This window comes from Rhipicephalus sanguineus, chromosome 10 (genome assembly GCF_013339695.2).
Source record: "Rhipicephalus sanguineus isolate Rsan-2018 chromosome 10, BIME_Rsan_1.4, whole genome shotgun sequence".
Classification (NCBI taxonomy): Eukaryota; Metazoa; Arthropoda; class Arachnida; order Ixodida; family Ixodidae; genus Rhipicephalus; species Rhipicephalus sanguineus.
This window is the reverse complement of record NC_051185.1, coordinates 80,482,648-80,498,460: the sequence shown is the minus strand read 5'-3', so window position 1 is coordinate 80,498,460 and position 15,813 is coordinate 80,482,648. Positions and strand designations below refer to the sequence as shown.

The 15,813-nt window shown below is 48.3% G+C and overlaps 1 protein-coding gene across 1 annotated transcript in view; it reads left to right on the top strand.

Annotated features, from left to right (window-relative positions):
- The first annotated feature begins 11,520 nt into the window (after positions 1-11,520).
- LOC119406521 (ATP-binding cassette sub-family C member 2-like) overlaps positions 11,521-15,813 on the top strand; it is a 56,284-nt gene continuing 51,991 nt past the window's right edge. Inside the window, exons 1-3 of the mRNA XM_049420123.1 lie at positions 11,521-11,653; positions 11,871-12,128; positions 14,351-14,554. Coding sequence (XP_049276080.1) covers positions 11,522-11,653; positions 11,871-12,128; positions 14,351-14,554 — 594 coding nt within the window. The 5' untranslated portion in view covers position 11,521. The remainder of the gene's footprint in view (positions 11,654-11,870; positions 12,129-14,350; positions 14,555-15,813) is intronic.

Sequence of the window (15,813 nt, the reverse complement as noted above, 5' to 3'; positions counted from 1 at the left end):
TACAGCTAACAGGCGTAACCTCGTGGAACGCAGACTAAAAAAACAAATTACTTGCCTGAAGTCAATGTGGTATGACAATGTGAAACATCTAAAGAGAGAAAACTTATATTCACGTCTTTCTTTTATTGTGTGTTACGTATTAACACGTTAATTAGTGCAGACCGTTAGAGGCGTTTATTTCCGTCTTACATGTGCACTCTGCCCGTAATTAATTCAGATAGAGTTAAACGCCTCTATAAACTGCCCGTTTACATTAAATACGACACGCACCAACACACCAGAAAAACAATTGATGCGTTTTGTTAGAACACGCACAAAAAATAAGAAAAAAAAAGCAGAGCAATACTAGCGAGAAACGTCCGCAACCGACCTACGGCCGTCGGTAAATCGACGCTTATGTAACGTCGGGCCTTGGTCAACCCGCGAGCGGCATGCACTCGGCATCGTCGGCCACGGTGGACGGGCCTACATCGGGTGCCGACGCAGGCCCACATGAGGCCAATGTCAATCCCCAAGACCGGCCCTACAGTGGTTGCCAAGGTTGAGCCAACGACAGTGCAGTTGGCCAGCGACGTCAGGCCGACATTTTGCCAAGGATAAAATGTTGCTTGGGAAACGGGCTCTTTCATTCTGTCGCGTTAAAACGACAATTCGATACCAAAACGAGAGAAAGTGGCCATTGCGCGACCGACCCTTAGCTAATTCGCAGGCGACAAGCGTCACTCATCGCTTTCGCGTTCAAATTCGCCTACATGCGGCCTGCGCTTAAATAAGAACGTCGCATTCACATCACTGTCGTGTCGTGGGAACTTCAGAATGCAAAGAGACGTGCCCATACCAAAATGTTGCCTATCATCGGCAAGGAGAAAACGACTACAGCATTATCATTACCGCAATTGTTTTCTAGCAACGTGATGCTCTTAAGACAGCGCTCGACCGCAGAAGATAGCTATGCAGTGCCGACGACGATAAAATGTATTTCCTTTAGAAAGAATCATGGCGCGCGCCGGTCCAGGCGGCCGTGGGAGAAACGATTGCCAAAACAAAGAATGAGAAGCATGGAAAATCACGTACTCGGCACAATATATGTGTCATGGCACTTATGTAGCGGCCGTGGTCATGGCACATGAACGCGCCGCGCCACACGAAGTCTCTTAAGCACGCTGCTTGGCTCTATCTCGATTGTAACATGCTACAGAGAACAACACTCACTGTGTAAAGCCCGATTAACATTACATAACAGCGTACCTTGATTCCAGTCACCACGTGCACGATGTCCAGTGTGCATTTTTCCGAACACATCTGCGGCTGTCTACGGCGCGGTCAGCGCGGCATCATTCGCAAGGGGGTAGGAGGAGAGCGCCGCGTCGCGGCGCGCGTCTGAACTACCTCAATTACAACTTTTCAAAGGGGCGCGCGCCGAATGGGACGGCCGGAGCAACACCGCCGCGCGCCCCGATCCAGGCGGCCGTGGCCCAACTTTCAATCCTGCTAATAGGATAATTCGGTTGACGGGGCGCTCTGGCTGCGACGAACTGCGCTTACGTCAAGGGCGCATCCTCCAGAGATAGTGAACGAGCGAAAGGCTCGTTTACTATCCTCTTGGATAACTCTGGCGGTTACCTCCTCTTGGATAACTTGTATGATTGGCGCCAGATGATGTGCCTGTGCTGCTTCGGACGTGCTCGATAAAATGGAGTGCTGCCGAGTGACCTCCTCACGCACAAATTGCTTAATCTGAGCAAACGAGGTGCTCTGGTCACCGAGAGTCAAGGCCACAATCGAGTCACGCTGTTCCAAAGAGCATTGTGTTTGGGCGCGTTGCTTGGGCAGCTCGTCAAAAATGTGGCACAAACTGACCAGTTCAGCTGCTGTTTTTGGGTCCTTTGCTAACAACATTTGAAGTACGTCATTGGCTATTCCCTCGAGTACCTGCTCGATCTTGTCTGATTCGAGCATCGATGCGTTCACATGCTTGCACAAGTCAACAACGTCCTCAATGTAACGGGTGAAGTTTTTTCCTTACTGTTGAGCACGCTCACGTATTCGCTGTTCTGCGCGGATCTACATGTCCCGGCGTAACAACACGCCGGGACATGCAGTGGCTGGAATCTGGGACGTACCTTGGCTAGAGGATTCTTCTGGAATTGCTGACTCTAGGGGTAAGGGGCGGCTTCGCAGATCCAGCTTTGAAGACTAGCACCGCCGCCAAATATAACGGGTTTACTGACAAAATCAACAGCCTGAGTTCAGGGGTGTCAATCACTGTCACGCAGTCTCTCGACTCTTCGTCTTAGTCTTCTGCTCCTAATCGATGCTGTCTCTCTTCCCCGCCACGCTAGCGACATCGGCCTGTTGTTAATGCCAGCGACAGCGCTTCGATATAAAACAGCAGTTAACATACACGAGCAGTTAGTAGACAGTGAAAGGCTTAAACAGCATCCTCTGTCAACGCAATACTGCTTCCTTTTGACGTTATGTTCTGTGACCGATTTTTGCGCTGACCAGGGAATAACTTTTTGTAACACAATGTTTTTGATAACGAGCAGACATTCACAAAAGCCGACGACATTGTTTTTCGTGTGTAGAGCACTAGCAAAAAACAGCGAGACATCAGAAAGAGCATGGAGCGGGCAAAACAGGCGACTTACCAAGATCGTCGCAACCCGGCCGATGCAGCTAGATTCAAGCGAAAATATTGCTGGTGTTGCGATTGGCAGTAAGCCGCCGGTGACGCAAGCGTTAAGCAGATACGTCTAATTTATGACAAACGTGCGGCTGCGGCCACATCAAGAAGGCCTGCATATCGAAGAAACAGGCGATGTGGCCACCAATGAGACAGAAAAGCGGGAACACGCCAAAGAAGATAGCTGAAGTTGAAGCGCAACACAGTCCACCAGCATCAACCGTGCTGCAACACTTACATAGCGTCATCAGTCTGCGCGCGGAAGCAAAGATCATGATCCGCTCAACTGTGCGACACCAGCCTGCTTATCCATCAAGAACATACCGCAACTTTCCGACATCGAAGCCACCATCAATTTTTTATGACGACAAGTACACAGCACTATTGCTAATCTGGCTCTCGTCAATATCAAGGGCACCCAATCCAGCCTTCTGGAGAAAAACTTGTTCTACGCTCTTAAAACCACGAGCAGGCAGCAGAGAAAAGGCGAACCGTGCGGCATAACCTGATTTAGTGGCTACAGAAGTACAAGGTAGTCATCATTAATAAAAGTGCTGGACATGACCGACCACCGGAGGACCTCAGCGCGCAAGCCGAAAGAGGTTGACAAGTTTGCAAGGCTGACAAGTTTGCAAAGGCTGCGCAGTTTGCCCGGCAGCATGCCAACGAGAGGCAACTTTAAAAACGGGAAGACGGTGTCATTGGGCGCTCGCAGTGTTCAGACTCCAGGGCGACGCCGTTCTTCAGAGGAAAAAGAAAAAGAAACACCGAAGCCTATACATTTGCGAGAACTACCCGTTCGCCATAAACTTGGCGACAAAATTGTGCTCGTGCCCACATTAGCACCCATGGAGGTCTTGAGAGGACTACGTAGAGGAGAGATGTTCAGAAGCTTTGATCTGACTGAGGTGTACTAGCAGCTGAAATGAGATTCAGAACTTCAAAAGTGCTGACTTTAGCAGCACTCGATGACTGTGATGTCAATCTACTACAGTTTGTAGCACCAGCAGCACGTTCGATATTCCGAAAGTACGTGGAATACCCGCTTCAAGGAAATCCTGGCGTGTAATGTAGTTTTCAGTCGAGCAACAAGTTAGGAACATACAGCTTGCCTAGAGCTTAGCTAAATAGGCGTGCTAGCGTGTACCTGCGCTTGAGCATCGATAATAGCTGTTTCTCGAACTACGAGTGAAATCTTTAGGTCATCCTATAGAGGCCGAAGGTATTCAATCCGCCGGCAACAAGGTGCGGGCCACCAAAAAGGAATGCTCTCTAATCAACAAGCAGGAGCTGCAATCTTTTTCTGGACTGCGATAGTTCATAATATACGCCTAGAATACCCAACTGTGGCCAACGACATTTTTAACCTGCTGAGAAACGTTGTCCGCTGGACTTTGTCGTCCCACCATCAGAAAGCACTTGAAGCCCTGTTGGATATTATCTGTGACAGCGTAGTCCTCAGGCGAAGTACGAGGAAACGATAGCCTTGTTTCTGGCATGTGCCGCATTGCCCTAAGGTGGTTGATGCCTTTCTTAACACGAAACTGTTTTATGCTGGGGTTCACGAAGTCTTCAGTGACGTATTTCTGTCATGGAAATGACGTCGAAAAAATGCACACGGTCAGGTGGCAAAGAAACAAAGTTCCATCAGTGGGCGTCGAACCCACTACCTCTCGGTCCACGACAGCAGATGCCGGACACGCTGTCTACTTGTCCGCGGTCACACACACTGGAGACTTAAGAAGCGCGCCTCTTATATCTCTCGTTTTCCTCTCGCAGTGCTCGCTCGTCGAGGTGGTATCACCGTCTGGGAGTGGTAAAGTGAAGTAATGCATTATGACCGTGGCCTCCGTGATTAGCTCCTGCAATGCGTCGTTGCTAGGCGCGCGTGCCATTCGGCGCGTTTTCAATAGAAGTGCGATTTCCTCAAGACCTTCACACATCGCGAGGTGGCGTAGTTAGCCCAAGCCTTGGCCTCGCTCATAGCATCCATTCATATGGATGCTATGAGCGAGGCTTACGCTCGCCCCAAGAAAAAACGCGGCCGGGCTAGACGGTCAACACGACGCGCGTTGCTTTGTCCTGTAGTCCAGCCATGGTGTTCAAGAACTCTTATGCGGCGGGATGGCGACCTTAGCGTAAGTTCTACGTCTAATCAGCGACGCGCTTCTGTCTGTCATACCGCTTTCTTTGATTACGCTCTCAGCGCCAACTACTACAGCTGCCACTCATTGATCGTGGGCGTTAGTCGGGTTGGAGATGTGCCGTCAAGCGTCAACGTGAGTGGATCCACGTTAAACGGTGCCATAGCTGCCAAAGACCAATGTTATTTGTGCAAGCTCTCTCATATCAATGTAGAGTAAACTTTCAACTACTTCTGCAAAGACACGTTTTACTTTCTTGTTATACCGACTCCTACGACGGAGGGATCAACCATCTTTTTTCCTTATGGTATGATCAAGCTACCAATGAAGCGGTCACCACCACAATCATCTGTAGGCTTCAATTATTTCCAGCTCGATCGTGAAGGACCCACCATCGTTTATGGTGAGCAGAGTGCATCGCGCACTGACACGTGACCATTCTGACTGACCACAAGCCCCGCTTGGGTATCCTGCGGCCCAGAATCAAATTCGGCATACACTGTAGCCTAGTATGACCAGGTGGTACATTAAGATGTCAGCGTATCGTTGTGAAATCGTGTTGGAAGCACGCACCATACCAGACACGCGTTGAGCTGGATACTTCTCTGTGAAACCATTGAAGACCCGACTATTGTTGGCTGCATGCTGATGTTTGAAGCATTCGCATGGCCTCCGAGAACCTACATGGCCTTACCTCCCTCGACTGCTCACCTGATGGCCAAGGAATCGAATCCCGACAAAGGGTGTCGCATTTCGATGGAGGTAATATGCCAGAAACCCGTACGCTTATATTTAGGCGCGCTGAAGAACCCCTGGTAGTCCAAATTTCCGGAGCCGTCCTCTGCGGCGTCTCTCATGATGAAATCGTGGTTTTGGGACTCGCCAACACCAATAATTATTATTAGCGTCACTTGTGTCCCCCTGTTCGCACCCGGCTATGGCACGTATCGGGAGAGGACTCCAGACCTGAAGTTTTCTTATCACTTAGGTCATATCCCTGCTCCGCTCAATTTCCCCAAAATGCGCTATGTGTGCAGTCACATTTGACCACATTATCTTCGGCTACACAGCCACTTCCCCCTCCATCCCTCTCTTCTGACTGGCTGTCATGTGGACACCGGAGGAACTAGTCACCCTCCGTACATCGCAGAACCCACGCACCTAAATTCACTACGTGTACCGGAATGCCAGAGTCAAGATCCTGCTTGAGGTTCCTGCGTGAGATGTACTAGTCCTGAGGGACTCAAAGTCGGCGTTACAATCACTGCATCGCGTCCTACCGGACATGCGCAGCGGCTTGCTATGTACCCTGCCTTGGCGTGTCATGGTCTGGCCGCCTGGATCATGTCGTTTCGTCCACAACGGTAGAAAGCGCTGCAATCACAGCGACTTTGCGAAAATTGCGACCCTTTTCTGCACGAGATGTAGTAGTAGTGACAGTCTCAAAATCGGCGTAACAACGACTGCATCGCGGCATACCTGAAGAAATGTTCACAAGGCAATCTCTGACGCTCATTAAACACCTGATCGGCAAGAGCTTTAATGCAAGTTTCAATAATGTTGGGATAGATTCCATCCCAAATCGCAATTGTAAGCAATGAAAAGGCTGACGCCCTTGCACGCGAAGCGCTGAAATGATTAAAAAAGTAAGACCTCCTAAGACTTATGAGAACAGCATAGATGTAATACGCAGTCCTTTCAGGGCGATGCACAAGTGCCCACATCAAGAATGTGTCGAATATGTCATCCACGAGCTTTCTAGAAAATAAGCGACGCTATTGTACTACATAAGAACCGACTCCGCATAGACCCCGCCTTGGTCATTGAAGACTGGGTGATGCGCTTTCCTGTTTTGTGCGTTCCATGGCGACATTGCCGACACTTAACATTTTATTTGGTTTTGCCCGCTGTTTCTCATGGAAAGAGCAGTGATGGCCCACAACTTGCAAGGGGGTTGCTTATGAACCGAACATTTTCACGTTTCCTGAAGGGCCCGCGGCAACGAGGAGAAGCGTGCGGCCAATGTTTCTGCGATACATAGGGTTGTTTAGCAAGTGAGAGCAAACCCCTACGATTCAGGGGATGCTCAGGTGGAACAATTGCCGGCCATATAGGCCAGGCTGACCTCGCCTGCTGCAGCATCTCAATCATCACCACCACGACCACCATCGCCTGGACACATGCGCGGCGCAATGTGAGGGGATTGCTGTGTCCATAAGGCATCATACGGTCCAAACTTGCTGAACAAAGCTTTTTCTCCCATTCACCAATCCGCACTCTCCTAATCCTTCATAGTACACTGTTCGTCTGCGTCATGTGTTTAGACCATTTTAAATGCAAAGCATTTCTTAGCGAACTTATGCGACTTTGAGCGAAGCTATCTATCTATCTATCTATCTATCTATCTATCTATCTATCTATCTATCTATCTATCTATCTATCTATCTATCTATCTATCTATCTATCTATCTATCTATCTATCTATCTGGCCGCCTACGACATTGTGCGCCATTTCTTTAATGGGATGTATACCCTAATTGGTATGGAATAACAGGACTGTATTACGAACCTAAATGCAGGTCATAACATTAACATCATGCACGTATATTATGATCGGCATGATTTACGTGCCGTGGTATTGGTGCTCTTGTGGCTGTTTCGTTAACTTGATATGTACCTGAAGTAACAGGCGCGCGAGACAGGAATGAACACAGGTTTATTGCGTTAGTCGTTTTTTCCTCTTCGTCGCAATTTCCTCTTTTTTCGGCTACAACCACATCGTCCAGGTAGACTTGTACACCCGGTAGATTCTGCAGTATTGCTTCCATTCGCTTCTGAAAAACCGCCGGTGCTGATGCTACCCCAAACGGTAGCCGGTTAAAGCAATGCAACCCTTTTGGCGTGTTTACCACCAACAGCTTCTTTGTCGCGTCATCTATTGGTAGCTGGTTGTACGCATCCTTCAAGTCTATTGTACTGAAAACTTCCCCTCCGCTTAACTTTGCAAATATATCCCTTATCTTTGGCAGAGGATATTGCTCGGTGTGGCATGCTGTGTTTACTGTCGTTCTAAAATCGCCACACAAGCGGATGGAACCGTCCTTCTTGACAACCGGAACGAGTGGCGCCGCCCACTCGGCGCTAGCGACCTGTGTCAATATGCCCGTGTCAACCAATCTTGCGATTTCTTCATTTACAGGCTCTCGTAGCGCGTATGGCACCGAACGGGCCTTACAGAATCGCGGTACGGTTCCCTCGCGCAACTGTAAATGAACCGGGAGACCCTTAATTAATCCTAGTCCTGACGAAAACAGATCGGCATATTCCTATTTCAGCGTAGCAGCAATGGAAATTTCGTCAGCAGTTGGTGGCTTACCGTCGTTGACGTCAACGTTGAGCACTGGCCCTCCGGTCAGCTGGAATGCTTGAATTATGTCCCGCCCACACAGGTTTGGGCCTGAGCACCCGAGCACCACTAGCATCGCGTTGACGGTTTTCCCACCGTAGGTGACCGGAAGAACTTGCAGTTGTCCCTTCACTGGTAGTCTCCCGAGGAAGCAACTCAACTGTAACGATGACTTCTCGAGCCCGGGCCAACGGCGACGGTGCTGGGTATAAGTTGGCCATGTCACGATTGATACTGGTGATCCTGTGTCCACTTGCATCTTCACGGGCACTCCTACCACTGTAACGTTCGCCATAACGGCCCAACCGATCCCGTCGACGGCTCACGGAGGTGTAGCAGGAACTGTCCGTAGTCCTCGCTGTCCGAGGATGGTTCCTCACAGTGAGCTACGTTTTCTTGGCGTGGCTTGGATTTGCACATTGAAGCCAGGTGTCCCCTCTTCCGACAACAAAAACACTCCGCGCGGCGGAACCTGCATTTGGTGGTCTTGTGCGAGTCGCTTCCGCAGCAAAGGCAGCCGGTCTGGTTCTCGTTGCTGGATTGTGTCATACGCCTTGGCTGCGGCCTTCTGGAGAACTTCTGTCGCTCTTGCTTTGTTCCTACTGCATTAACGCCGTTGGTGACTGGTCCATCTCCCATCTGCTGTACGTTGCGTGCCGCCATCTTAGCCGCTAATGCCGCATCCTCTGCTTCCTGCAGTGTGAGCATGGACCTTGCTAGCAGATTACGACGAACGCCAGCATCCCGCAGACCACAGACAAGCCTGTCACGCAGCATTCTATCAAGCGCCTCGCCAAAATTGCACCTTTGCGCCATCTTCCGTAACTCGACAATAAAATCGCTCGTCGACTCGTCAGCTTGCTGATTTCTGGTGAAAAAGCGATAAGACTCCGCTATCTCGTTGCCTTTCGGCGCAAAGTATTCAGCCAATTTTTCAACTGCTGCTTCGTACGACAGATTCTGAATCTTCTCAGGCGCACAGCGGCCTGCCAGAAGGTCTACCGTCTTGGTACTCAGGGCGTTAACCAGTAGGGCCCGACGCTTCTTCGGATCCTCAATATCATGGGCTTCAAAGAAAGCTTCTAATCGCACCTGATATGCCTCCCACTTGTCGTCCCCTTCGTCAAAAATAGGTGGCCCGGCATGCGTCGCCATGCTGTTCCCTGGCCGTGGGGGTTAATCACCTCGTCGCCACTGAAGTAACAGGCGCGCGAGACAGGAATGAACACAGGTTTATTGCGTTAGTCGTTTAAGTAGGCAACTGCAATGTGACGTCATGTAACTCAGACATTCACGCGTGCGCTCGTGGCGTTTGCTGACATCACATCAGTACCTAAATTGGCACGGCGTGAAAAGAAGGTATCGCGAACATAAATGGCAGGTCCTAACGTGCAAATCATGAGAGCCATGTCATGAACAGCATGACTTACATGAGATGGTCTCGGGGCGCTAGCGACCGTTTAATTAGATGGATATTTACCAAAATTAGTATAAGAAAGGTTTCTGTATGACGAACACAAAGGACAGGTGGTAACATGAAAATCATGACATGGATGTCATGTAGGGCATGATTTATATGCCACGCTCATGGTGCGCTCGCTGCCGTTTCGCTAGCTTGACATCTACCAAATTTGGTATTGCGTGGCGTGACTGCGTGAAGAACATGAGTGGCAGGTGCTAATATCTCAGTCATGAGATGTATAATATGTAGTACATGATTTACATTCTCCGCCCATGGTGCGCTCGCGGTCGGTTCGCTAGCTTGATATACACCAAAATTAGTATTGCGTGGCGTGACTGCACGAGGAAGATAAATGACCGGTGGTAACATGACAATCATGGTATGCATGTCACGTAGAGCATCAGTTACATGCCACAGTCATCGTAGTCTCGCGGCCGGTTCGTTAATATGATATACACGAAAATTTGTATTGCACGACTTGACTCTAAGAAGAGTATAAATGACAGGCGGTAACATGACATGCATCTTCTGTACGACATGACTTACATGCCACGGTCATGCCGCAGTTTTATTTCGCTAGTTTTATATATACTAATATTGATATTACGGGACGTCTCTGTACGACGAATATAAATGACAGGTGGTAATGTGACACTCGTGGCATGTGTATCTTGTAGGGCATGATTTACACGTCATGGTGCGGTCGCGGCCGGTTCGCTAGCTTGATATCCACCAATACTGGTATTCCGCGACGTGACCGTACAAAGAAAATAAATGACAGGTGGTAAATAAAGATAATGACATGTATGTCATCTACGGCATGCTTTAAATGCCGCTCTCGTGGTGCGCTCGCGACTGCTTCACTAGCTAGATATACACCAAAAGAGGTGTTGCGTGACGTCATTGTAGGATGAACATATATGACAGGTGGTAACATGACAATCACGGCATGAATGTCATGAAGGGCGGGATTTACATGCCACGCTCATGGTGCACTCGTGACTGGTTCTCTACCTTGATATGCACCAAAATTGGTATTACGCAACGAGGTTGTAAAATGAACATAAATGGCAGGTGGCAACATAACAATCATGACATGCACTTCATGTACGGCATGGTTCACATGCCATGCTCATACTGCGCTCGCGGCTGGTTCGCTGGTTTGATATAACCAAAGCTGGTATTGCGCGACGTGACTGTTTGACGAACATAAACGGCCGGTGGTAAAATGAAAATCATGACATGCATGTCAAGTAAGGCATAATTTATATGACACTCTATTGGTGCACTTCCTGCTCTTCTGCTACGTGGATAAATATTGAAACTGGTATGGCATAGCATGATTTCTTCAAGAACATAAGTGACTAGTCATGAATTGTATGTACCAGAATATACATTTCATTAGCATGTTATATACGATATTGTATATGCAAGCATTCATACATGACAAACATTCATTATATAGTGGACTAGATGTCCTGACGTGAATGACTTCACTAGCCTCAAGGACAAACAAGGCAATGTATGCCGCTCTTTGCTGGCTGCTTCGCATTACATCGATTGCGAGAGTGCGAGGGATCTCTCGAATTTTTTAAGCAGTTTCAGGCAATGACGTGGCTTTATGGTAGAACACCTGCCTTCCACGGAGAAGGCCTGGGTTCAATTCTCACTCGAACCGGATATTTTTCCACTTGCATTATCAAGAGGTAAAGCACCGCGAGCTTTTGTTGTAACTATAGTGAAATGTTCAACCTAAACTCTTCGTCCTTTATTTTTCTTCAAACATATATAGATTACTGATAGACAGCAGCGCAGGCGTTGGCATGGTGACTGCGACACTACTCTTCGCTATGACCACTGCCTGTGAATTTCTCATGACGAGCTTTCAAATGGACATCTTCAACTTGTTCGGCTGCCGAGGACGCACCATGCTTACTGGCTACGTATTCAAAAAGGTCAGTGGCGTTTACAGCTGTTAATAATGGCTAAGCCTTGAATATGCACCCATAAAAGAAATCAACCCTGTCCGTCCGTTCTGGTTTACCGGGGTGTGTCTTTGGACTGGTTGATATATACTAACAGGGTTAATAGTGGCTTAAAAACGTGTCGGACCATTGAGCGAGTGTACCTGTATATGCAGCCACTTAAACATTAACACTGTTGGCATTTCAGGTCACGTCAATGTCCACTCTGACGAGAGCACGCTACACGGCAGGTCGCATCAGTTCGATCCTCTCAGTCGACTGTTGGCAGGTGGGCACCTGCTGCTTTACTGTTCCCTTGCCACTGTTTGGAGCCTTGTCGCTTCCCTTGGTGTTCTGGATGCTCGCAACGCGGGCGGGCGTCGGCCCTTCGCTCTGCTGCGCTGCGTGGACCGTTATTGTTCTCTGCCTTCCCCTGTTCTTCTCCTCCTACCAAAAGTTCATATGGGTGAGTGCAAGCGCTTTTGAGCGAACCCTTGCTTGCCTGCATCCGACGGTTTTGTTCGCTGCATTTGTGCAGTGCGTGTCTTATAGAGTGTGAAATTCATAAAGACCATACACAAAGTGCCTACCCGCTAGTTTACGGGTGTCGCCTGCAATTTTGCCAAGTCTGCAACGACTTGGCTACTGGTATGTGGTGACTTGGGAAACGGCACTGGCTACGTAAACATTCATGGCCAAGTATTCATGATTAGCTTGTGCAACTCGGTGGCAGTACAAAGACACTAGCATGAGTTGATGCGAGACTTGAACAAACCCACGGTTACACAGAATAGAAGTGGGCACCACAACAGCCTTGCCGGAGAAAGCAACCACGGAGGCGAATTCAGATCAGAGCAGGGAGTGGTGAGCTGCACGGAAATTGTCACATTTCAGTAGACTTCACATCGGTCTAATTTGCAGTTGATTTCGTGCACTCACGATATTATAGACGTGTTATAGAAGCCACATACTTCGACAAGTGAGTACAGTACACAGTCGTACTCAAACTCTTCTAGAATTGCTTGAATTGCTAGAAAAGCGTTCGTAATCTGTATCTGGACACAATTTAACGCTCGCTCGCTCATTATGCGTCCGCTGTGTAACACAATGACGCAAGAAATTGTGGTCAACTAATGGGGTCTAAAAGTTCCACTTTTAAGCCGCAACAGCCTTACAGAAGCTTGCTTTGAACTATTGACGCGTAGACAAAATTTTTAATACAACGTTAATAAGAAAAAAAAACGAGCGTCCACGCACGTAAGCACCATGTAACCTAATGCAGCCCTGCTTTATCTCGTATAATTATTTTATTCCCGTAACATTTTATATGCGAGAAAGTGTAGACTACAGCTCCTGCTAGCAAGAGTGTGCTTTGTATTCTATTTTACTGTGACAATGAAATGAGCATGTAAAGATATTGAATACAGTCTGGGGGCTCAAGGTTTGCATTAGTAAATAGTTGGTCAAGTGGGCTTCGCATTGATTTCGAAGCTCTTCAGTTCTTCAACGTCTTGAGTGCCCCTAAGACACGAAAAACGAATGTTTTTGCATTTGATCTTCTTCGCATTGTGATCACAATGACCGAGATTGAACGGGAGATTTTGCATTAGGAAGTGCAATGCCATAGTTTCGGAGTCGTCATGGCAGACATATCAAAATTACCCTAACCATTTGCAAAGCGCCTTTAAACATACAATGAATACATTAACCGCTTTCAGCACACAAGGAATAGCAAGAATTAATGCTATGCGAGCAAGTATACCACAACAAAGAAAAATCGTCAGCTTGCATTAGTGGTGCAAGGCTGGACTAAAAGCGGAGCTGGTGGTCAGGCTAGTACCGACTCACTCGGGGCACGGCTTGGATCAGCTTAACCCGGCATTACTTCACCAACCGCCGCTTCGTCAAATCATGCCAATACAAATTGAGTCATGATTGAGTCAAGTACGGGCTCTGCTCGGCGAGCATATGCCGGTCTCAACCATGACTCGATCTGTATAATCAAAATCCGTGTCCGGCTTAATCCAAACTAATTTCATTCGGATTAGTATATCTCCAAACATAAGACTCGCTTATTACGAAGGGTCCGAATGCTCAGGTTCCATTTTCGAATGAAGTCAAATAAGCTTAATCAGGGTTCATCCCGATTAGCTTGAACGGTCAGGGCTTGAACCCGACCTCTCTAGGCAAAGTCGACTTTATCTGGATTAGCATTATCCGGATTAGCCTGGCTGAAGTGGGTTAGTATTCATTCTAAAAAGACAGGACGTGCAAACACGGACACAAGACAGAAGTCAGGACACCACATTAGGTTAAATAATATTATGGTAAATAATAATTAGGTTAAATAATAAGTCTTAATTAGAGTTAACTACACATGGCTTAAATAGGCTTGGTAACGCTTAACTTGACTCAAGTTGGCTAAACCAAGCTTAAGTTTGCCATGCTCAACTTAGCTTAATTAGACTTGCCTTAATTATCCTTAGCGTAACTATTCTTAGCTTGAACATGCTTAACGTGGCTTAATTAGACTCGAACATGCTTAACATGGCTGAACTAGGCCCAACAAAGGTGAACTTGGCTTCACGCGGCAACAGCATAGCTAGGCTGATTTTTTCTTCCAAAATGGACTAACGAAAACCTTAACAACTCCGCTGTGAAAACTTAGTTCGTGTCCACTTGCCGCAGGGAAAAGTGATATCTGCTCGCGATGAGCGACTGAAGGTCATCACAGACATGCTGGCCACAATCCGAGTCGTCAAGATGTACGCCTGGGAAGACACCCTCCAGGAGAATGTCACACGCTTCAACGAAAGGGAGCTGAAGTGGCTTTTCCGAGTGAACCTTTTGGACGCCATCTTGGACTGTATTTACTCATCCACAAGCTCTGTGGTACGTGTTGCATGATGTAGACTTACACAAGATTTTCTTTCTGAGAAGCTATTTTAGCCTTGGGGCAACACACAGCGAAAATTATTCAGACGCATTTATTTCATGCCGAGATTATGTCAGAGGAATTTCCCATCGTATATAAAAACATAATCTTACGTGGATAATGCCTTGTGTGGAAGGGGAAAAATACTTAATCCATACTACTGCAGCATCTACTTTGCACTTGCTGGCGCAGATTGCTTCCGTTTGTCATGTTCACATGCACATACCGTTAAACTGCGGACGAGCAGCTAGGTGAGTTGATTGATACTACCGTATTTCGTAGAAGTCCAGCCGCACGAAGAGCGTATGGTAGAGAAGAGAAGACACGCGCACGCTTTTCTATAACGTGCAAGGACCTCGCTGCACTCTCTTATTAGTCATGAAGCGTACGACACGTTCGCAATGTCACCTGTACTCTATATCTAGCGTGTCGAGGGAATGTCGTCTGTAGTGATTATTAGATGCGAAGCATCTTATAGCGGAGTTCATACCGGTGGTAGTGGTGGTGGTGTGCGGCGTGACCACCTTTACTGCGCATGTGCGTACCCTCTACACACACCTCCTCTCCACTCCTCCCCTCCATTTCCCCTCCTCCCTCTCCACTTCTCTCCACTCCTCCTCTCAACGTCCCCTCTGCCCTTTCCACCTCTCCACTCCCCCTCTCCCCTCCCCCTCTCCACTTCCCCTCTCCAATCTTCCTCTTAAACGCAGGCTAGACATGCCGAAATTCTCTCCTGCGCAACGCCGCGATGAGCACCAGCGCATGGGCGTCCCCTCCCCCTCTCTCTTCTTTACTACGCTGCCGTCCTCTCGCGCGCCTGTTGACCGCGTTCCCCGCTCGCCCTGTGAGAATTAACGGCCAGGCTAGAGGGAAGACAAGACGCGCGTAGCGCTCCTCTTCGCGTTCCACGACGCGAGGTCGGTAGCATGCCCAACGAATGCCAACGGAATGCAATCGTGCAAGTGCTCCGGCTTCGCATCGCCTCATGGTGCCCTTTAGCGGGAAATGGTGCAATTTTTTCTGAAGCTTCTGGCTCTCTGCTTCCTTCTAAGCTACCGGTGTAACTGAACGTCATTGTACTTTGTCTTATTGAACTCATTGTCTTTTTGCGCCGGTGCCGGATGGGAAGAGCGTCTGCTGCTACCTTTGACGCCCGTAGTGCGTTAGAATGATGACTGTCATTTTGCAATCCGCGATAAAGGTGGTGAAAGTGAAG